The following is a 22619-nucleotide window of genomic DNA, read 5'->3' as shown; positions in this document are numbered from 1 at the left end:
GACCACAAGCTCCACATCTGCTTGGAGTCACCACGGGATTCCTGCACTGTGCTTGTTGTATGAATGACCTACTTAAACCACACATCGTTCCACCGTAACCAGGCCCTCCCATGACCCACCCATCTGACCTGCAAAAGAACAGAAGGGACGCCAGACTGTTATAGAGAAATACTGATTTTAATTCAACATAAGGTAAACTCTAGGCATTCATCATCTTTCAGCCTAAAAATTAGCAAAACTGTTGAAACAAGGCACAATTTTTCCCCATACTTGTTACGTGGCTCCAGTTACAAAAAAAAATTATGAAAATGTTAAAACATAAAAATAGAAGTCTGAGATTCTTTAAAAAAAAAAGTATATAAAAAAACTCCCACAAAACCTGTCAACGTCATTCCTTAGTCTACAAAATAGCACCAGTAAGAAGAGTAAAAGGTGTTAAAAACCATTACGACAGCATTTCTGAAATGCAGCTTGTCCGACCTCCCATTCCCCGTAAAAAATGACGTATCATGGAATAAAAAAGGACTTAAAAACCTCTGGAGGGAGGGTCGAGCTTTTTTTTATTGTAGTTTCCCCCTGCAATCTCTTAGATGAGGGGAAAGTGAGAGGAATGTGCTTCTGCCCCTGGCTGTCACTGCTTCTGAGTTTAGAAAAAGGCTGAGGAATTAGGGTGTCGTGCTTCTCATCTGGGGACGTGTGCCTGCCAAGTAGTCTGGAGGGTAAATTGGGGGGGTCGGGGAGGGGTCTTACCTAAGCCTCCTCCTTCACTCCCCTCATATAGGGAATAGGAAGATAGTGAGAAGCTACACCTGTCTACATAATATGGCAGCTTATATAACCCAGCCCACCCCTTCCTGAGCTCCCCGGAGGGTTCCATTGCAGTCGCTGGGAGGGACTTAGCTAAGGGTGGCCCTGCCCCTGGGTTTGTGGGGAAAAAAGTAGCCCTGAATGTGATGATGACGTCATCCCTGCTGAAATCATCATCATTGTGGAAAATACTCTAAATGGGCCCCAACATCGCATCCCAGCCCTTTATACTGAGGCTGGGGGACGTGCCGGGGGAAATTCAAGAAAGACATAAACATCATTTCCTCTTCTGCTAGCCCTAGAAAAAAACATCCTGGGCCCTTAAAATGTCCCTTAGCTACACGTCTACCACTGCATGCTCCTGGAAACAAGGAGCTGCAGACATTTAAAAATATTAAAGTCTTGCAACAACTGGCTTGGGTGATTTTTCAGCATTGACCTGAGTATTGGAGAGCTGTCGGCACTGTGGTTTTGGTATCTTAGCCATCATTTCTCTGAGCCATGAACCCAGGAGGGAAAAAAAGCCATCTTACTACCTACTTCAAGTTTTAAAAGTTTTCAGAGAAGACAAAATGAGCACCGTTGTTCGGCCACTCCCAGCGGCCAGGTCTGAACTGTGCATGAGGAGGTGGCACCTAGGGCTCCCCTGCCAGGAGGGGATCAGGCGGCTCTGCTCCCGCCGAGGTACGCAGTGTGACCCCACACAGCTGAGCTGAGGAGAGGCAGAGCTCGGGCTGCACCTCCTGGGTCCTGGCTCTGCCCCACAAGCCCCAGAGCCCCAGTGCGCCTGGGGAACTATTCACAAGCAAAGTAGTCCTTCAGGGGGGCGAAGAGGTGTCGGATGACAGGCACACTCCAGGACCTCCCCAGCAGCTTCTGGCGGGCACCACGGCCCATGTTGGACACATCCGTGTAGTGTACGGGAAAGCCGAAGATCCTGGGGAGGCACCAGAGTAAAAAGACAGGGAGTCAGAAATGCCCCCAGCAGCTTGCTTAGCACCTCCGGGAGATCCTCACCATGGCCAACAGGACGCCGCTCTCTCTGCCCTCTGTCCCATCCCTTCCATCAGGCCCACTGGGCCTTTACATGAGCCCTCTTGACCCCCAGAGGTCAGATCCACCTGTTCTTCAGAACACAGAGGATTGTCCTAAGGGCACGGTCCCTCAATGAGAGTGTCTGTTTAGTGCATCCCCAGCACTAGCACTGTGGTCCTAGCATATAGCTGGTGATCAGTGGACTTTCCTCAAATGAATGAATGAATGAATGAATGCTAAGACAGACAGCCAGCAGACAGACGTGTATCTGTCTTCAAACCACAAGATGAGAGAAGTTAGGCAATTTCCTTAATAAAGAATGAGGACACTTGCAAAAATGGACCTCATTTTCAATTATCAGGTGGTCAGGTAATTTACCGTGAACACACTCAAACATCCTGTGTTTTCCTTCCCTCTTCAAACCCAATTGCTGGATCAAGGGCCAAGCTTGACTTGATGGCAGATGGCAACCAAATACACCAAGCGTCTGCTCTATGGGATTCTACCAAGTCTGCTAAGAGGCTTCCCGACACACTGCATCTCCTTCTTCCCTGGGTTTACAACCTCATACTAAAAATCACACCAATGGGCCAATGGCCAAATGGGTGTTAAGAAACATGCCAACATTACAACACCTTTGGCCTGTCTTGCTTTGTCTACATAATGACAGCCATCTGCACCAACCCCTGTATCCCAGATCTAGCCCAGCAATGTTAGGCTTGAGTCTTAAAATACAGAATTAACCACAATGTGAATGGGCAAAGTTACCCACCAGTTTCTTTGTACTAACCATAACTTACTTTTATACCAAGAAAACTATTGTTAAGTCAGAGGAAATAAACCTGGTTGTAGAACTGAAACATCTGGAATGAAAATACTCTAACAAATCTTTCAGGACACAACAGTAAGAACAAAATAAACAAGAAAGAAAAAAATTGAAACCAGAACAGGAAAATTAAAATCTGAGAGGTGGTTCTTTGAATCAAAATAAACTACCAACTTAGCCAAATAATGAAAGAGGGAGAAGACAGACTGTAGCTAAGGAGGAATCAGCTTTAGAATGAGCAACTTGGCAGAAGGAATCTTCTGAGAAAGAGCAATGGCATGCTGGTGGGGTTTGCTTTAGCTGGTTCTTCATACATCCCAGCGTCCCAACACGTTGGGGCAGGCAAACATCAGGGCAGTGCAGCCAGCACAGACAGATGGTGCTGATGACTTCATGTTTCAGATTGCTCACCTCCACCACCCTTTTGCCATTTCTGGAATGGCCAGGAAATAAGGACTGGCTCTGAAGAGGTGCCCCACTAACAGAGAAGGTCAGTGTGACCATGCAGAATGAGGACAAGCAGCTGCCCACTTGTGCGGCTGGCCTCCACCACATACTCTTCCCCTTTCTGTCTGTCTGCGGGGTTTCCCTCTCCACGTGCAGCCTTGCTCACCTTTCTAGCTCAGTGCACCACAAAACATCTTCTTTGCCATTCATGACAACAGGGAAAAGTTGGTTTTTCCCCTGTCTGATCGAGTTCGACTTGGTGGTTATTGTCTGTACTTTCTTTAACTGGAGAACAAAACGACATCATGGAGTGAGCACAGAAGGAAGGCTTCTGGGTCAGTCAAGGCTCAGAAGCACCTAGGGAAGGTGGAGGAGGGAGGGCAGGTGGGGGAGAGGGTGGCAGCCTGGGCTCACAGAGGGAATGAGAAAAAGAGTCCGAAGGACAAGAACATTATGTGCTTCCCACAAACGCCAAGAAGTTAATGAACAGGAAGACCCAGCCTCAAAGAGAACAAGAGATAAACAAAACAGTGACCATGAATGAGATCACAGGGGGACCAAGAAAACACCAGAGTTCTTGAACAGCAAGATTAAGCAAAAGTAAAAATCACCCAGATTATAGAGGATGGTCAACCAGGGTTCAAATGAGTGGAGCTTAGTTTGATTGTGAACATTGAGAATTAAGTTTATAGAGGTCTTAATATTATTATCTATGACTTAATAGTAGAGAATTTTTTTTTTTTTGGAAAAAGTATAATTACTCACTTCTCACTGGGAGGACAAGCTGAAATTTTCTGTCTCTATGAAGGGGGCATTCACAATTAGAAAGTCTAGTTGCCTTTTCTCAGTGATTATTTGTTTATCAAGAACCTCTCCTACTCTGTACTTGCAGATGGGACAGAACAATTATGTGGGGAAAGGCCCAGCACCAGGGAGCCACGTGGGGGGAGGGGCATGAACAAACTGTACATCAAGCCCCTGCTTGGAGGTCACCGAGTGCGTTTCCCAGAAGGCCATGGCACAGACCATCGTTTGTGAGCACATCTTACCTTTGCTGTCCTATTGAACTCCAAGCAGTCCTGCAGCTCGAGTTTATCATTCTTTGATGCTATCACAGGCCTGGGAACAGCCAAAACCCATTATTTTCTACCATCTGTAAAGGGGCCTCGGCTAGGCACCTCCCAAAGTGGGAGTGAGGGTCTAAGGCTGCAAAATGTGCTCTGGCAAAGAACTTAGCAACACATATATGATGAAAATGATCCTGGCATGAGCACCAGCCTGTGCTGAAGCCAGGGACAGACTAGCCCCTTGATGGGGCAGCCTGATGTCCAGGAATGAATGCTCCCCCTTCCCAAATTTTAATATTAGTCAAAGCCAGGCTCCCATTGAAGAGAGCAGGACAGGGGAAGCACACCAGAAGAGGAGTCTGGAGATGCCTACTGTCCGGGCCCCACCTCTCACTGGTAGAGTGATAACCTTGAGTGGGTCATGGCCCCACTGCTCACTGGCTGAGTGATGACCTTGAGCAAGTCATGGCCCCACTGCTCACTAGCTTCATGTCTCAGGAGCTTGGATTAGATCTTTTGGGTCTACTTGCTAAACCTAGCACCCCAAAACCATGATTTGGTGGCTCACTGCTGGCGATGCTGCCTCAGGAGGCTTTAAGGACTCAATGAGTATAAATAGAGGGACAGGAAGTGGCTCCTTGAACACTAATTGCCCTTGTAACTTTCACCACTGAAACTTGCAAATGCAGAGAGGCAGACAGATGCCTGAGAAGGGGAAGAGATAGAACTTTAGAAACCAAAGTGCTTGAGCAGCTCCAGAGCAGAAACCAGCAAGAGCTCTGCATCAGAGCTGATAGACACCACAGCTACCCACTTCATGGCCCCCCGAAAAAAAAAATCAGACATAAGAATGGAAATGATGTCCACAAGAGGGGCCATTGAATCACAAAATGTCTCCCTGGACTCTCTCAGATTTCCTTGACCTCACCTTCTAGGATTCAAATGACACCCTATCCCCATTCCCAATTCTTCGGTGAACCCAAGAGAGCTGAGGGACCTGGAGGAAAAGGACACAGCACAGCCCTACCTTGTGTTGATTCTAGGATTGAGATCTAAACACACACTCAGGTTTTTCGCCTAAAGGCTGGATTTGGCTCTATGAGCTCTGGTTCACTTGAGTCACCCATGCCAGATCCCGGCAGAGCCCAGTAATAGCACTACAGCTCAGTTCTTATCACAACTCAGGCAGAAAACTTTGTGGCATCTTTGCTGACTCTTATTTTCATCTCATACTCCACATTCAAGACGGTCTATCTGCACATTCTGCAAGTCCTATCCTCCCCTCACATTATCTAGAATCTTCTTCCTACTAAGTTCCACAGGACTCCCCAAGGTGCAAATGCCCTGGAGCCACCACTCACATTGTGTGTATGGATGGTATTTCCCAGGGCATAAAACAATAATTATAGTCTGCCCGCGTCCTCTGAACAACTGTCTCATTGACCCTCATCCTGTTATAGTCTACTCCACCAGAAACTACCATGAATCTAAGATACACTCAACGGCTTCAACCTCCTGTGAACTCCCATGCCAATGTAAATTTAAGTGGCACCATGACCCACAGGCCCCACATAACTTGGCCCATACCTCTGAGTTCTCTTTCCTCCTCTCTTAGTCACTCCCCAAAAAGGAAAACAGTTCTCTGAACTGAGCTGTGAATGCCCTGTCACTCCTTCCCCTCTTCCTTTGGCCTAGAGGGCTCTTCTCTCAAATAACTGCATGGCTCCTTTCCTTCATTTAGGGCTCTGCTAAAAGGAGAAGCTTTCCCATCAATGCTTCCAATGTCCTACTCCAGCCATGACCTTGAAATCATTGAATATCTTCTCTAATCACCCCCATTAGCATGTCAACTCCATGAGAGCCAAGACTGATGTCTATTGTGTTCGCTACTGCAATGGCACCACTTGTACCAGAGCCTGCCACAGTGTGAGAGTTCAAGTATTGAGTGAATGAGTCCATTCCATGCCAGACATGGACATTGCACCATTTGACTGGTTGATAAGCCAAATAAAATTGCAAGATACCCAAGAAAAATCCTCCAAGCTACTCTACTACCTTGTCACTTCTCTCTACATTTTGCTCAATGCTAGAGTTATTATGCTTCCAACAATTTCTTCCAAAGGAGAAATTTTTTAAGCTTAACTAATTTGCAAGTCTGGGATGTCACACTATCTCCAAATTTCTTATCTTAATTAGCAGGTTGTTCTCCCTGAAACATTAGATAATTAATCCTCAGCAATTTGCTTTCTGCCTTTCAATATGAAAGGACTGATGAAAAGTTGGGAAAAGCTGTTGGTTAAGAAAATCCAAAGGAGACAGGCCTTGGGCTACCAATTGTCATCTCAGCTTGTCGACCTGGTTGGTCACCACAGGCCCAGTCCAGGGGTCACTTCATCTCAGGGGCAGGGAGAAAGACATGTCTAACAATCTTATTCCGTTTGCCAAGATGACAGCAACTAGGAGAAGAGGTGGGGTATAGAGGCATCAGCATCCTGGGCTTGGAGAAGACTGTCAGTCTGGTCAAGCACATGGCCCTTTTGAGAAACAGGCCCAAGGGCCGAGTAGGAACAAGTCAGAGTAGACTGAGGAATCCTGGCCTGAGATTCCCAGGTTGTTGCTGTCATCCTAACAGGTATCAACCCTCAACACCAGGGATTGATCTGAAGCCCAGGGTATGGCCATTTCTCAGCAGAACCAGCTTTTTCTAGAAGGCTCGAATATGACGGTCTCACAACAGTCGACAGCCAGGGATCACACCCTTAGCCGCCTTTAACTTGGCTGTTACCTGGCCTACTCAGAGCCCCCTGTTACCTGTTCATCCCAGGCAGGTTGCCCCAGAAGTATCGGGCCCTGTGAGCAGCAGACACTTTGATGGCATCAATCATCACTGGGTTACACTGTGGGGAGAGAGAAGGCAGCTGCTGGGAGCCTATGTCAGAGTTAAGGTGGGAACCAGTGCAGGGCTTGACCTAGGGGGTGAAAGGACTGTGCCCCCCAGCTGTGGAGAAGACACAGCTCCTGCCAGCCAGGGGACAGACAAATTCCCATCAAGAATCTGACTGATGGACATAGCTAGTGTCCTTATATTAATGGTGGGGAAAGAGACCAGATATGACCTGCAGGTTCTGAGAGAGGGTATGCCCTGGGACACGCCAGATTACAGAATGTGCTCTGTAGAGGTGGCAAAAGCAGCTCGCAACTGAAATCTGGCAATCAAGGTCTTGGCTGTAGGAATGCAGTGTTGGCAATCCATGGCTTGTGCCACCACCAGCCAGGTTGACACAGCAGGAAGGAACTAGCCAGTCCTATAATGTCTTTAGCAGAACTGAAGCTGTAAAGTATTGGGGAAAATTAAAGGAGTTAAGCACATAAAAAGTATTTACTAACATACTTGATGCCTATTAAGCATCATAAGGTAGATAATTAACTTGCCTGTGGCCCCTAAAACAGCAGTTCTCAGAACAAGGATGAGTAAAAATTTTAGTCAAATCTCATGGGGCCTCCAAAAGTAGATGGTTTCATCAGCTCTGACTTCAAAGGGTTCAGGGTAAGGTTAGAGATCATGTATTTTCCACGTACTCAAGAGAACCAACCCATCTGATTCCACTACCCTTGGATCTAGGCACATCTTCCTTCAAGAACCCAGAAATCATTCCCGACATTGGAAACACCCACCAAGCCCCAATGCCAGAAGGGCCTTCCACACCCATCTTGTCTTGAAAATCAGGACCCTAGGTCACCTACCTCCAGGAACCGAGAGATGTCCCTCTTGTCACCGACCTTCATGGCTACCACATTCTCAAACATCCAGAAGAATGGCCGGTCATCACCCTCCTTGGGTCGTGAGTAATTCAGCAGATGGTAGAACTCAAAGAAAAGTCGGCCTGTGCCCTCTGAGCCCACAAAAGAAGACAGCAGAGACAGAAAGTTCAGACTTTTCAGTCCACCCTTCCATACTCAGACCAATGGGCTCCCAACGCTCACCAACTAAGGCTAATAATACACTACGGTTCTTCCACTTGCAGTCGTCTGGAATGACTAAGGACACAGCCATCAGCAGGGCAATATTTATTAGTATCTCTGGGGACTGAGGATACACAATGGGGCAGGGATAGAGGCAAGAGGTAAGGCTGGCCAGAAACAAACAGCTCCTTCTCAGGCCATTCCTCCGGGACCACACTCAGGTGACATAGGGTCCCTTGGGGCCACCAGAAAGAAGAGATGCTCACCATAGAGGCCTTTCCTGGCAGGGTTCACATTGGAGAGATCATTGCACGGGCTTCCACCAATCACCAAGTCAAAGGGGCCCCATTCTTCGATCTGTGAGAGAACAAGTCACTCTTAGGGGAGGGGTGGGCACTGGAATGGAGGGCCGGACAGCCTAGGTTCCAGGTAACCTGTCAAGAACACCCATCTCTAGAATCCTGCATGGTCACTTAAGTCTCTTAACTCCACTTCTGACCCAAGAAATCCTAATGCTCCAGATTCCCTAAGATCTGAATGATTTCCAAACTGTGGGTCTTGGTGTGACAAAGCCTGGTGTGACCACAGGTTCTCTTCTCCCACAACTCTGGGCATACGAAAGGGGAGTGTGAGGATATCTGGGACTCAGGGGGCGAAGAGCAGGAGGTGCTGCAGAGCCCAGCAGGGCAGAGGCTGGCCTCACGTTTCTCTTCGTGATGTTCCTGACGTCATTCACATATTTGATGTTGCCTTCATGCTTAACGGTTCCAACTGCGATAGACTCTTCACACACTTCTGAGGCGACATACTTCTCCACTTTGATGCCCAATTCTTTGAGGACCAAGTACCCTGTGTGGGGTTAGGGAGACAGAAAATGTACCCAGGGTCATCCTACCCATGGCTCCTCCCTCCAGTGATTCTAAGTCATCGCCAGAGCTCAGACCAGACCTAGCAAGGACATGGTAGTCCTCAAGTGAACGCTGGCAGATGGCACAGAAAATGCCTACTGGCCATACTAGGCTCTCTGGAGTGAGGAGTTTTGTGAAGAAAATATTTATCAGGTACAGCACAGTGGCAGGATCTATTAAACCTGCCAGGTACATGACCAAGTCCCAGCATGTACCACCCCAGCACAGTTAAACACAGACACACAGACAGGGACCTTCACCAAAACCATGTTTAGAAAAGAAATTCATGGTCTGGGAGCAACGGCCAAGGCTCCATCCTAGTATGGGTTACCTGTGTCGACACAAATAGGTCTTTAGGACCCAACAAAGTGGTGAAAACAAGCAGCTGGCAATGACCTGGAGGGCCATTAAAAGCTGTCAATGTTTTTGGCAGGTGGACACCATGTACACACATAAGTACAAATGATGCTAAGTGCAGAACAGCTCATTTCCATTGCTTCCTGCTCTGGTAAAACAAATGTATTCCTAATAGCTGAGGGCAAGTTTGAGGATTCGCCGAGTTGCATCAGGCAAAGCCCCGGGGGCACCACACATGTTGGCTATGCTTATTCCACACCTGGGTGAATGGAAGGGATGATTGGAGATATTAGTAGGAAGAGTTGCCTAATCAATCTCCAATATATCTATGCTTATGGAATGAAAAATAATTTTCCAACAGACCTAGACACATAATAAAAAATGCAACAGCTAAGACATACATGGCTTTAAAAAGGACCAAACGAGGGCCAAGTGGGTGAAATAGTGGAGAGGTTTAAGGAGAGAAACAAGAGCCAGTGGTGTTCTCAGAACAGGTCCCAGTGATGTTTCGTGGCACTGAAGACAGACCCCGGGACCAGGTGAGTCTCCCAAGGTGAACTCCAAACTCACCTGTGGCGATTCCATCAAACAGGGACAAGACTCGAATGGGTCGCCTTCGGGCTGCAGGAATCGCAGGGTATAACTTGGGGGCTTCCTGCCAGGTTAAAGAAGGAGGTCATGGAGGTCAAGGTGCAGGTGGAAGGCTCAACCTCTGGGGAGGTGAGGGCTGACCTTCCTCTGAAGGATTCAAACCCTGCGCTTCCCTATTTCTTAGCTGAGACCCCTTCAGGAGCTTTGGCACAGAATGGCCGTTCCACCCTTAGACATGAAACACAGGTGAGACTCTGATACAGATGCACAGACAAGAAGACACGTACAGGAGTGACCTGGGGCCTCCCTCACAGATCTGTAGAATGGAGCCCAGAAAAATCCACTCCCACTAAAACAGTAGTAAGTCACAGGCTGCCCTCCGCTCTTCAGTTCTGCTAACTCAGAAGCCTTGGTTAGATCTACAACCATTTTTCATCAGGCCCCTGAAAGTTCACAACGAGAGGCCAAGAAGGAAGGGAGGAAGAGACACAGGACAAGCCTGAGAATTGTACAGAAGATGTGTCAACTAGCCGGGTCCCTTGAGTCTGAGGCTCGCAGATGCTCATTTATACAATGGATCTTTCCATGGACTCTGTCCAACCAGCTTCTGGGGTGTTGCAGACCCCTGAAGCCCTGGGATGCTTACGTATTCCAGCCCGGTGTCGCTGGTAAAGAAGGCCTGTAGGCGCACGTTCCAGTCCTTGCGGCGCCGCAGGACACCGTGGCAGCGCTGCGGGAGGCACATGTAGCAGCTCCAAGGCTCCTGCAGCTTGGCATGCGCCGCCGTGCCTGAGCCCACCAGCACCTCCAGACACTCCACGCAGAAGCACCTACGCCAGGTGGGGGCAGGGAAGGGACGCCTTCGTCATTGCGCAGCTCTCCTGCATATCCCCCTTCCCAGGGAGAGGGCACCCACTGCCTAATGCCTCCTCGAAGCCCCAGCTGCTCTGCCCCCTGGGCTGGAGAGGCCTACAGTGTAGTTTGGGGCACACGAACCTCTTCCTCAGATACCCGTGCATCCCCAGCTCAGTGGCTCTGCACAGAAGAGCTCCCCAAACCCCCAGAATTGCCAGTCTCCAGGGAGAATTCCCACCTCGTTCTCCACTCAGAACTACCTGTCTGAAGCCCATCCCTACACTCCTGTTCCACTTCGGACATGAGCATCGCAGCCCCTGCAGAATACCAACTCTGGGCCCTGTTAAGTCAATTAGGCTCCATGTCCCTGTGCCAGAGACTCCTTCGGGCTGCAGGAATCCCGAGGTCTGGCTTGGGAGCCCGGGGGCCCAGCTGCCATCTCACCCGCGGGGCTCTAAGCTCACCGGCAGCAGCTCGTGTTGCTGCAGAGCAGTAGCTCGCGGCCCTCGCAGCACACTGTGCAGTAGGACTGATAGCCATCGTCGTCGTACATGTAGAAGAGCTCGAGGAACCGGTCCTGGCAGCCAGAGAGAAACGCCCGTGAAATCGGAGAACAGGGACCGCCAGGCCCCGCTTGCTCGCTGGCTGAGGCCCTAGGATGCAGCCACAGAACAAGTCACCGGTGGCTTGCTGCCCTGTGCAGGACAACTGACCGGGGTCTGGGTGGCACTGCAGACAGCCTCCTCTGCTGCAGCACCACTGCCCCCTGTGAAGGGGGCAGCCCCAGGAGGGCCTCACTAGAACCCTCCCTGATGCTCACACACCTGGGCTTTCTCCTGGGGAAGGACAGGGAAGCCGAGAGGAAAGGAGCAGGGCATCTGGGGTGGGGCGGGACTTACCCGGCACGTCTGGCAGAGCCCACCCTCAAAGAGAGGGTGGAAGGACACGGGGTTTTTCCTACCACAGGACAAACAGCTATCTGTAAGAAAGGCAGAGAGGCAGCTTGTGGCCATCACGGCCCCAACACCAGCTGCTGAAGCCTTGGGTCTAACTATTCTTGAACATTTACTACACGCTAATGCCAAGGATTCTTCATGCTTTGTTCCTTTCAACAGGGCTTCAAAGTTGCACTGTCTCCATTCCAGAGGTCAGGAAATGGCCAGTACAACAGCCCTGAGGAGAAGGTACCACAAGACAGGCAAAAGCACGGCCCAGGTGGAAGACATGGGGCAGAACTCTGAGCAAGGGCTGCTCCAGCAGAGGGACATGCTTATCTTTAATTTGGGGACTCTGGGGAATTTGTGGGGAGGCCAATTTGCCAGTAATCTCATGATAGGACTTATCCACGACCAAATCTACCCACAGCCATGGCTGTAATTTCAGAACCCAGGTCCTTTCCTATTAGGCTCTCCTGCCTTCACATCACCTCAGCAGCAGGTCAGGACTAATGCACATCACGGATGGGCGGGCGGGGCCTTTATAATGCTGTGACGGAGCATGCCAGGGCAGGAGGCAGCCGGATGGGTGAAGATGTCTTAGGGGCTGGGAGGGTTTTGAGTAAAGGCTCTCAGGACTGTCAGGGATGGCTCTAAACCAAAGCTTTCCCAAGGGTTCTCTGGTCATGAGCTGTGTTGTTTTCCTACCCAGCATTGAGTAATCACTCAGTAAATATTTGCTGACCGAGGACATCAGGCTGGGGAAGCAAGGGAGGGTCAAGCCTTGCTCGCACATTCTGGATTCTGTTAGATACATTCTGGGCAGTTTCCATTCCAGTGGCAATTCCCAGCCTGGGAGAAAGGACCAGAGTCAGCTTGACAGTGACAATAGGTGACATGTGTCTGCCTCAAAGACAGTTCCAGCTCGTTTGGGAAGGGTCAGGAGACCACAGAGATGGTCAGGCAACTCATTCTACAAAATGTAGCCAGTAAGATGTCTACACCTTGACCTGAGGTCCAGGCACAGAGCCCCGGGGTAAATGTCAGCAGGGCAGACAAGCCAGGATGCGGCAGGACTGAGTACTACCCAGGATGAGAAGGGAGGACTACACGGGAGAGAACAGTACCTTCCAGACTACTCTTGTTGTTGGTAACATCCAAGGCCATTTGCTCTGTGAGAAAAGAGAAGATGTGAGATGGGGTCAAGGAGACCCTTGCTGATCAGCAGAGTCACACTCCCTCGCTGAGCAGTCCTTAAGACCTGCCCAGTCCTGACAATGGGTAATAAGAGTCTACTAGCTTCTTCACCCACTGCCCTCACCTCTACTCTGGTCCTCTTCTCCGCGGTCTTTGCCGTTGTTATAGCAATTGGTCTTGAGGCGCTTGGGTGGGGGGCAGTAGTCGGAGGCGGCCGAGTCATCAGCTGTGCGTCTTCGGGTCTTGTTCTCTGTGAAAGGGAAGGAGATGGCAGCCGTGGCTGGGGAGGAGGAAGATGCAGGGGAAATGTGGGTCTGGAACAGGACTATGCTATGCCTGGTGTCAGCTGCATCAGGGCCATTACAGGGGTCCACACTTGGTGTTGTAGTGCCCTACTATGGGACATAATTCAAAACCCTCATGTATCTAACCCATGTTCATAGGGTTTTAAACAGCTATAGATGCAAAAGAATGCATCCTTATAGATCCAGCAAAAAAGGACACTAGATGAAACCTAATCTGCAGCTGATCTCTGAAACCCGTCTACAGTCAGCACGCTAGCGAGCCGCACTGAGCTACTGACCACTTGAAAGAAATGTGACTTGTGTGACTTGTGAACTGAACTTTACATTCAACTTTCATGTAAATTTAAAAACTGCCAATTGCTTCCATTAGCTACTTCATTTGGAACATCTTGGACATTTATGAAAATACAGATCAAGTATCCCCAATGAAAACTTTGTATCCAAATTGAGATACATTGTAAGGTGTGCAAAACACATGAGATTTCAAAGTACTAAAAGGAAATATAATATCTGAATTTTTTTTCTGAGGAAGATTAGCCCTGAGCTAACATCTGCCACCAATCCTCCTCTTTTTACTGAGGAAGACTGGCCCTGAGCTAACATCCATGCCCATCTTCCTCTACTTTATACATGGGACGGCTACTACAGCATGGCTTGCCAAGCGGTGCCATGTCCACACCTGGGATCTGACCAGCAAACCCTGGGCCCCCGAAGCGGAACGTGCGTATTTAACCACTACGCCACCAGGCCGGGCCCAATATCTGAATTTTTTATTCGGATTGTTGGAAATGCTAAAATACTGGATATGGGTTCAATTAAATGTATTAATATTAACTTTACCTGTTCCTTTTTACTCTTTTCAATGTGGCCACTAGAAAAACTTTACATTATGTGACTTCTGTTTATTGTTTCTATAAAAGCCAGTTATATTTTTATTCAATCTATAGTTTAATCTGTAAGGGACATGATTCAATTTGACTCTGTTACTAGGAAAGGAAATTATGCAGCCATTAAATATCATAAAGACCCTTTAGTGACATAGTGACATTTGACAGTGCTTAAACCATTAATATTGAGAAATAAAAGGAAAGCAGGAATCCAACTAGTGTACAGAAAAAGCTGGAAGGATGTGCACACCCAACATGGTTAACCTGGAGGGCAGCTGTGAGGGTTGGGAGTGAAGGGTGGGTGAGAGTTCAGGTTGACTTTTCCAGTGATCACTGTATATGCAAAGAAATCAGAAAAAAAAAGTGCAGAGGAAATAGTGTATAGTCAAAAGATGGGAAGGGAATACCGTATTTTCTTGATTCTAACTTCCCACTGCCTGCACGACGCACCTTCGACTTATTAACCACTTTTTTGGGAGAAGGGGGAACAAAACAAAACAGAAAAAACTACGTTAAATGGATTGTAAGACAAATCCTGGATTTCAGACATCCTGGATTTCAGGAGAGTGACAATGTGAAAACCACACATATCTTATAATGGAGGAAATATGGTATTGGTCAAAATGTTAGGAGGTGGTTTATGGTTTGCGGGGTTTTATCACTTTCCAAGTTTTCTCAATAAGCATAGCTTAATTATTTTTGACCTCCTGTTGACTAAGTTTTCAGAACAGACTCAATTCCAAATTATACGCACTTGACCCTTACCAGGAAAGTGACTAAGGAAGTGGGATGAGGCTGGGCTATTTTCCACTGCCTTGGAGGTTCATTGGGTGAAAAGGGGGAGGGGGATCCCAGGGCTGACTGGCTGCTGGAAAGTGGGGGTCAGGGGAGGGGCTTTCAGGGTGGCTGTATCTCCCAACAACAGTGGCAGTGGGGGCTGCCACAGGTACCCGTTCCCACCTGGTTGCTTGTTGTTGGGTTTGAGGCCCTCGACCCCAGTAGGCTTGAAGCCCCCGTGGGCCCACTCCAACATGGGCTTCAGCTGGTCCTCCAGTGAGTCTCCGGGGCTGCTGGGGAAAGTCTTGCCAGCTCGCACCCTGGCTTTCTGCCAAGATAAAGGCGAGTTTGTGATGACCCGGAGGGGTGGGTGCACGCCAGGTCACACCCAGGGATTCCCTAGCGGGGACCTGCATTCCCCTCACACTGGGCCCTTTCACAGCCAGGCAGCTGTCCTGGGCTGTGGTATGTGACAGGCAGAAGGGGCCTGAGTTAAGAGACAGGCAGGAGGCCACGGGGGAGAGTGAAGTCTTTCCATTCAGGCACCAAACATGATGTCCTGCCTGGAGGGCATCTGAGTGGTTAGCTCCCTCTCAAAGGGCACAGGCCCGGAAGGAGCTCTGCCACTTTTAGCTCCAGGGAAGCACCTGCCAGCCCTGTCTCATCACCTCTGAGAAAGCATTGAATCTGTGTCCTTCATGAAAATGGGGAGGTGTCAAGTCCTATCTCAGAAGCACCATGAGTATTCACGTGTCTATACAGCACAGAGGCTGGCTCATAACGGCTGGATAAAGCCCAGGGATCTTTTTAGCCCCAAGTCCAGGGGGAGGGAGGGGCACAGCCTGGTGGATCTCACAGACAAGGGGTGGAGGCAGCTGGCCTCAGCTGCTGCCCAGTCTTGGCCTTGAACCACACCACTCCAAGGAAGGAGGCGTTACAGATTTGGAAAAGCTTATTCACTGGTATGAATACCATCTCCTACTTTCCAGTAGTCCTCCTTTCTCATTCAGTCGCATTACTGACAGGCAAGAGGTAGAAGCTGGGGGAGCATTGGGAAGTGGTGGCCCTGTCCCCCTAAGCCATTCTGACCACACTGTGGGCTAAGCTGGCTTTCTACGGATCCTCTGCTTTAACCCTGCTCTCAGAGCCAGGCCCTCACCACCCACACTGTGTTACCTCCAGAGCATGGTACATGGCCTTCCTGTAAGAGACCAGCTTATTATAGGTTGCCAGGTTAAAGTGCTGACTGAACAGCCCCAAGGCCACCAGTTTATCTGCAGAGACCTAGAAGAGAAAGACATCATCAATATCCGCCTGTGTTTCTCATAGGGTCATTCCTAGGGATCAAATTCACTGACCCAAAAGAAGGGGGGAAAAAAGCAGAAAATAGAAATAGTACATAGACTCCTGATGCACGCTTAAGGTAGATGCATGGTGGACCTGACACTCCATGCGAGGAAGCACAACACTCTGAATGGATACAATTAGTGCACCTGTATTTGTGTATATTTAAGAGTAAATGACCCACATCTACCTAGTGTGGGCCTCTTGTGCTCACTCTTGACATTTGCCGTGGATGCTCCAACCTTGGGGGTTTTTGTACCTGTCCTTCCCTCCTTTGTGAGCACGACAAATGGGTGCTTACTATTTAGCATTTTATTAACTGAGCTAATCTAATGTACGTGTTTAGAGAACAGTGATTGGCACAGAGTAAGCACTTTTCAGTTATCGTGGTTTGTTGGTATCTGCCTTTTATAGGGGCTAAAGATTCATGTTCTACAAACCTCATGCCCCAAGTCCCCAGGCCATACAAGAACTAACCCGGCTGTCAGTGGAAAGATGAAACTGGGCATTCAGGGATGCTGATCAGAATGGAAAGACATGTGTGATGTTTCATTGTGCATAGTGTGCTTACACTCATGCTAACCTCCATTTTACACCTATACACCTGACCTCCCATGAGGGGATGGCATCACCATTGGTGAGAAGAAACTGGGCTCAATGTCCTTGTGCACTGAAATGCAGGTGTTCTTCCCCAAACTACTCCAATGCAACATGCGGCCTAAGCACCAGGCCACCTTGTACTCCCATACCATAATGCTAACAGCCCCATACTTCATTGTATGAGCATCAGACCCAGAATTGCAAAGTGCATTTTATGTTTCAGTGGGCCAAAGCAATTACAAACAGTCCATGTTTTTTCATTTCACAGAAGTCATTGCCCGCATGCCTACAATTAGATGCCTCAGCCAGAGCTCAGGACCAGGACATTTATCCTTCTACTCCCTCTGCTGGCTAATGAGGGCATCTGCATGCAGACTCTCCACAGACCAGGGAGACTCTAGGTCATCTTACTCTTGCCCTTTGGGAACTTCAGTATGTTTACGGGAAATGGCCCATAGGAAACCCAAATCATGGAAAATTAGAATCCTGACTTGAGGCCAAATCCCACAAATGTACCAGATGGTCCTCCATTCACACATCTGCCTCCATCCCAGGCCAGCTTGCTCTGCTGTTTCTCACTCAACCTCTGGACATGCTGAGGATTGAACTAACATTTCAAAAAGAGACCATCGCAGAAAACGTATTGTTTACATCATTCTAATCAAAACCTGGAGATCTCAGAATGTGCCTTCAACAAGGTATAAAAATCGAAACAGCCTACTTCATGCCCCACACAGCTCTTACACTGCATAAACTTAAAATGGCTAATATTGATGATCAATGATCAAGAGACCCTGAAATCATTACCCTGCTAAGAACTTTTTCATAAATGTCATGAGGTGACCCTTGACCCATCTCTTGGCTGGGTCAGACACTTCCTCCACCCCACCCCACCCCCAGGGCTAAATGAGGCTCAGAGGCAAGGCCCACCCTTCCTGTCTCTTCCAGACTTCTTCTCCATTCAACACTTTAGGGGGTATCTGCCCAGGTGGCTGCTCTTGAACCCTCAAGACCCCATCCTGGTGACTCTGCCCCAGAGACATAAAAACCAAGAGAGCAGAAGTGGCCATGGCTCCACAGGACCTTCCAGCTCTTTGTCTCTTATAAAGCAGACTCAGCCTCTGGGCCCACAAGACCCCATGCACAAGCCAGTTAGTTAGTTAACAAGGGAAGTTTTGTCCTTCCTCCTAGACACCCAGAGTCAACACAGCCTCATCCATCTGGAAAGAGCAGTCCCAGGCTGTTATCTTAAAAGACATCACACTGTGGTCGGCTTGCCCGTGAGACTGCCTTGTGCCCTGGACTCACCTCGGAGAACTTGCCGTCCCCGAACCACTGGACCCACCGCATTCCAGACATGGCCTGGCGCTTGGAGGTGGCCTTCCAGGACACCACCATGGCAGGCCACCAGGAGAAGCCCTTGATCTTTCCCCACACGAGGTCTCCTATTCCAAATTCCTTCCCATCCTGGAAGAAAAACCACATGAAGGAATCCCACTGAGACAGAGCACCTGGGCCAAGCAAAACTCCTGCCCACCCCACTGACCTGATGGCAAGCACCTGGCAGAGCTCCTCAGGAAATGACTATCACCACCTCCAATGTGTCATGGTAAAAACAATGAGTGAGAATGGCTTGAAAGTAAGGGATAGTGGATGGGCAGGCACGGGTGTTTGACAGGAACATGGGGTTTATTGCATTAGACTTAACCCAGTGTCTGGGAAGGAGAGATGTCAACTGAAAACTCACAGGAAATAAGATCAGAGTTAAAAATGGCCCCCGAAGCCATTAAAATGCAAAGAAAATCTTTGGAAATTTGCATATAAAAAGCTTGCCATAAAATGAGAGATGCCCATGAAAACAAGCAAGTTATTAAAATATATCTATAGTATGATCTACCTTATACATAGAAAAAAGGATTTCTACACAATACAGGTATGTACATATGCAACAATGCTCGAGTGAAATAAACAGGCTCAATCGGCTCAATTATGAACAAGAGTAGATGGATTATACAATACAATGGATCTAGTTCTTATTAAGTGAAAAAAGCCAGTCTATGATTGTATGTACATTATGATGAACAGAATCATGTATTACATATATTAAGTGTATATATTTCTAGATACAAATATGCCATGTTCAAAAAATCAGTAATCAGTTGGTAAACTAATTCTGGTGCTTGAGTTACATCTGGGAGATAAGTAGGGAAAGGAAGGACTCTGTTGCATAGGGAAGATGTACTGGGAGAATGAATTCAAATATTAAAATAATGACAAAAATCATAGTCATAATAGTTACCTCCAGGTAGCTGTTTTCTATTCCCTATAGTATTCAGCCCTTCCTGGTAGTACCTGATACTCGCTGCTGTCTGCTTCTCTACCCTCTGCGTCCACCTGTGGGGACTCCAAGCTCTCCTGCTGGCTGTCCTGGGACAGGCGGGCATAGGGAGTACTGCTGCTCTGGGGGACCACGTCGTCATCTGTGAGGTCAATGGTGAGGTAGGGGCTGGCAGGGGATGGCCACGGCGTGCCTGCTGATGAAGTTGTCCGCCGCCTTAGGGACTGTGGACAGAAGGACACATAGCTTGGACTACAGCAAACCAGGTGGGTGACCAGAGACCCATGGTACTCCAATTGCCCCCCACGTAAAGGAGTACAGATGTAAGTTAAGGAGAACACAGACCACCAAGGAAGGTTTTCCAGGAACAAGTATCCCTTAGGGGTTAAGAGAAAGCAACTTCCATCAGAACAGAGACAGAATCAAGGACAATGGCGTGATAATGAGTGATGCTGACAGGCTCCAAGAGCCAAGCTCAGAGAGAGCCACTGGTTTCCTCAAGTGCTTACTGTGTCCCCAACCCTACTGTGTGCCAAACCCTGCAACAGGAGTGGAGGGTTGCTGTAACCCCTGGGGTTGCCTCAAGACAGTCAGTGAAGGTACTAGAGAGACAAGACAACTCTGGAAGTCAGTGGCTTCAAGCTTATTTCCGAGGAGGGGTGAGAACCCAGTCAACAGGGAATTCTTGCATTCCCATCACAGTTCCATCCAGGATCAGGCAAGGAGAGAAGTCATCAGGCTTAAGAGAAGCTTACACAGCAGCCTGGAGAGAAAGGAAAGGCAAGACCCTGAAAAGGAGACACATGTGATGAACAGAAGCAGGTTGTACACTGCTCGCTGTCAGGGGTGTGGTGAGAGAGGCAGAGCTTCTAAAAAGAGCCTGGGGGCAGGGGTCTGAGCAGCCGGGGAACCAACCCTGGTAGCTGAGAACTCCACGGGGGACTCGTCCACGTGACTGCGGCCCTGCCGGCCTCGGGTGGCACGTGGGGAGGGCCTGTGCCTCTCCCGGCTGGAAGCAATGCTGTTATTGCGGGTTCGGACCTAGAAGCAAGAAAGGATAAGCACAAGGCCTTTGGTGACCCAAGGCACAGGTCTCAGGCCGGGGGCCAAGAGGACTGGCCTTGTGAGGTAGCCTCAGGTCAACGGAAGTGAACAAGGTGGTTAGGTAGGTGGGGGCTCTAGCCTGGTAACTTCCCATCCAGAAAGCCCCCAGTTAATGGGATAAGGGGCAAGGGTGCCTGACAATCCACAGCAGATCCCACTCTGCCTGTCACAGTTGAAACTGCCACCTGCAAGTTGAATTGAAAAATAAAATCCAAGTTTACTCTAAACCAATCATTTTCTTTCCAGAAAGCATTAGAAAAACTGTTGCATTCTCAGGAAGGCACTGGATCATCAAGACGGATGAGAAGCCCTTAGGCTTCCTCAGTGTGGCATGAACTTGAGTGTTGTAAACCTGTATTCAAATCCTGCACACAAGAGTTAATGTTTAGGCTTGGGTAAGTTATCAGAATCTTCTGTCACCTGTAAAAAGGGGATAAGACACATCATGTGCTGTGTGAGATGCACTGGTTACCAGTATCCACCTGGTCTCTGTAACGGGCTGGGTGACCATGAGCAATAGCTGCCTTCCCATTTCCAGTCAAACTTAAAGTCACATAATCCACCTAGAGGTGGCTCCCAAAGGGAATTGGCAACTGAGCCATCCACCTGCAACCCCAGCACCTTTGGTCACTTCCAAGAGTGTCCAGAACTGTCATGTGAAAGAAAACCTTCACAATGATCCTTCATGAGCCTTGCTGCTACTTTCCAATTTCATAACATCTTGTTCATCTCTTTCTTCGGAGCTCCCCCAGGGAGATCCAAGACATGTTTTTTTTACGCAGGTCTGAGTGGTTGGAGGGGCCCTGGCTGGGTGGCGGGGACTCACAGCTGGGCTTTCAGACCGAGTCCTGGTTTCACGGAAGAGTTTCGGCATCACTGGTGTGTCGGAACCATCTCCGTCTTCCCCCTCGCCATCTCCATCACCCGTCAGATCCTTTATAAATGAAACATTAGGAACTTTAGGATGTTAACTAAGAGTCCCATAACCAAAATAATTTAAAAGTGAAGAGTCAATCATATTGAAATCAATCATAATATAGGTCCAAGTGACCTAAAAAATTTTTTTTACATTTTTTTTGAGGAAGATTAGCCCTTAGCTAACTACTGCAATCCTCCTCTTTTTGCTGAGGAAGACTGGCCCTAAGCTAACATCCTTGCCCATCTTCCTCTATTTTATACGTGGGATGCCTACCACAGCATGGCTTTTGCCAAGCAGTGCCATGTCCCCACCCGGGATCCCAAACGGCAAACCCCGGGCCTCTGAGAAGCAGAACATGCGAACTTAATTGCTGTATCACCGGGCTGGCCCCTACCTTCTTTTCTTTTTTGAGGAAGATGTGCCCTGAGCCAACATCTGTGCCAGTCCTCCTGTATTTTATATATGGGATGCTGCCACAGCAAGGCTGCTGACAAGTGATGTAGGCCTATGCCTGGGAACCAAACTCACGAACCCAGGCCGCCGAAGCAGAGCGCGCTGAACTTAACCACTATGCCACAGGGCCGGCCTCCAAAAATATTTTCAACAACCTCATTTTGTTCCAAAAAGATTTTACAATGGCTCATCTTGGGATCATGAATTCAAGACATGACTGAAAGATAAAACTCCAGTGGAATCAGAAAACCAAAGAAAGGGTGTCAATGCCATATGCCTTGTGAAGGCTTCTGTGTCTATGCCTTAGTTAGACTGATTTGTTACGCCTAGCCAGGAGACCTGGTCATTTTCACAATCAGTAACGTCTGGGAGAAATCATAGGCCAGCTGCTCCAGGGAGATGCTTCTTGATACAATGCTTCTTAATGACCAGGAATAACTGCCAACAACTCTGCATCACATCATGAAGACCTCCAAGTTCATGCCCATGCCACACACCACAACCCAACAAAAATAGCGCAAAAATTAGAGCAGAGGTGAGCGGCCCAAGGTCTAGCAGGAGTGTTAAGAACTTGACTTTTCACTTGCCAACTAACTGCATGGCCTTGAGTGAGTCCACTCCTCTCTGCAAAATTGGAACATCAGTACTTCCCTCATAGCACAGCAGGGTTGTGGTGAGAATCAAATAATGCACACTTAGCCCAAGGCCGGGCACAGAGGAAGCAAACAGCTGTCGTGAGCCTCTGACCCAGCCCTGACTCTCCACGCAGCTCTCCTTTCCCATCACCTGGTTGCCCACTGGTTGCTCTCCACCAGAGAAGCTGTATGACGCTGGGTTTTCATTTGTCCAAGACTTAATGTGCATGACTTTGTCTCCATCACCTGACACTTGTTCTTTTGAAAAA

The 22619-nt window shown here is 48.6% G+C and overlaps 1 protein-coding gene across 7 annotated transcripts in view; it reads right to left on the bottom strand.

Annotated features, from left to right (window-relative positions):
- Nucleotides 1-158: 158 nt before the first annotated feature.
- DNMT3B (DNA methyltransferase 3 beta) overlaps nt 159-22619 on the bottom strand; it is a 38637-nt gene continuing 16176 nt past the window's right edge. For 2 of the 7 annotated variants that reach the window (XM_046679887.1, XM_046679892.1), the window contains 20 exons: nt 21170-21277; nt 20155-20280; nt 19254-19463; nt 18210-18368; nt 16134-16241; nt 15141-15285; nt 14588-14647; nt 13113-13238; nt 12919-12963; nt 11756-11835; nt 11321-11433; nt 10648-10831; nt 9981-10065; nt 8849-8994; nt 8412-8502; nt 7927-8075; nt 6994-7079; nt 4165-4234; nt 3282-3400; nt 159-1744 (listed from right to left, as the gene is read on the bottom strand). In XM_046679887.1, the coding sequence (XP_046535843.1) occupies nt 1603-1744; nt 3282-3400; nt 4165-4234; nt 6994-7079; nt 7927-8075; nt 8412-8502; nt 8849-8994; nt 9981-10065; nt 10648-10831; nt 11321-11433; nt 11756-11835; nt 12919-12963; nt 13113-13238; nt 14588-14647; nt 15141-15285; nt 16134-16241; nt 18210-18368; nt 19254-19463; nt 20155-20280; nt 21170-21277 (2352 nt within the window). In that variant the 3' untranslated portion in view covers nt 159-1602. The remainder of the gene's footprint in view (nt 1745-3281; nt 3401-4164; nt 4235-6993; nt 7080-7926; nt 8076-8411; nt 8503-8848; nt 8995-9980; nt 10066-10647; nt 10832-11320; nt 11434-11755; nt 11836-12918; nt 12964-13112; nt 13239-14587; nt 14648-15140; nt 15286-16133; nt 16242-18209; nt 18369-19253; nt 19464-20154; nt 20281-21169; nt 21278-22619) is intronic. The other 5 variants (XM_046679888.1, XM_046679889.1, XM_046679890.1 and 2 more) reach the window with 3 other exon arrangements.

Source organism: Equus quagga, chromosome 12 (genome assembly GCF_021613505.1).
Source record: "Equus quagga isolate Etosha38 chromosome 12, UCLA_HA_Equagga_1.0, whole genome shotgun sequence".
Taxonomy (NCBI): Eukaryota; Metazoa; Chordata; class Mammalia; order Perissodactyla; family Equidae; genus Equus; species Equus quagga.
Note: the sequence above shows the minus strand (reverse complement) of the source record. Positions and strands in the feature narration are given on the sequence as shown.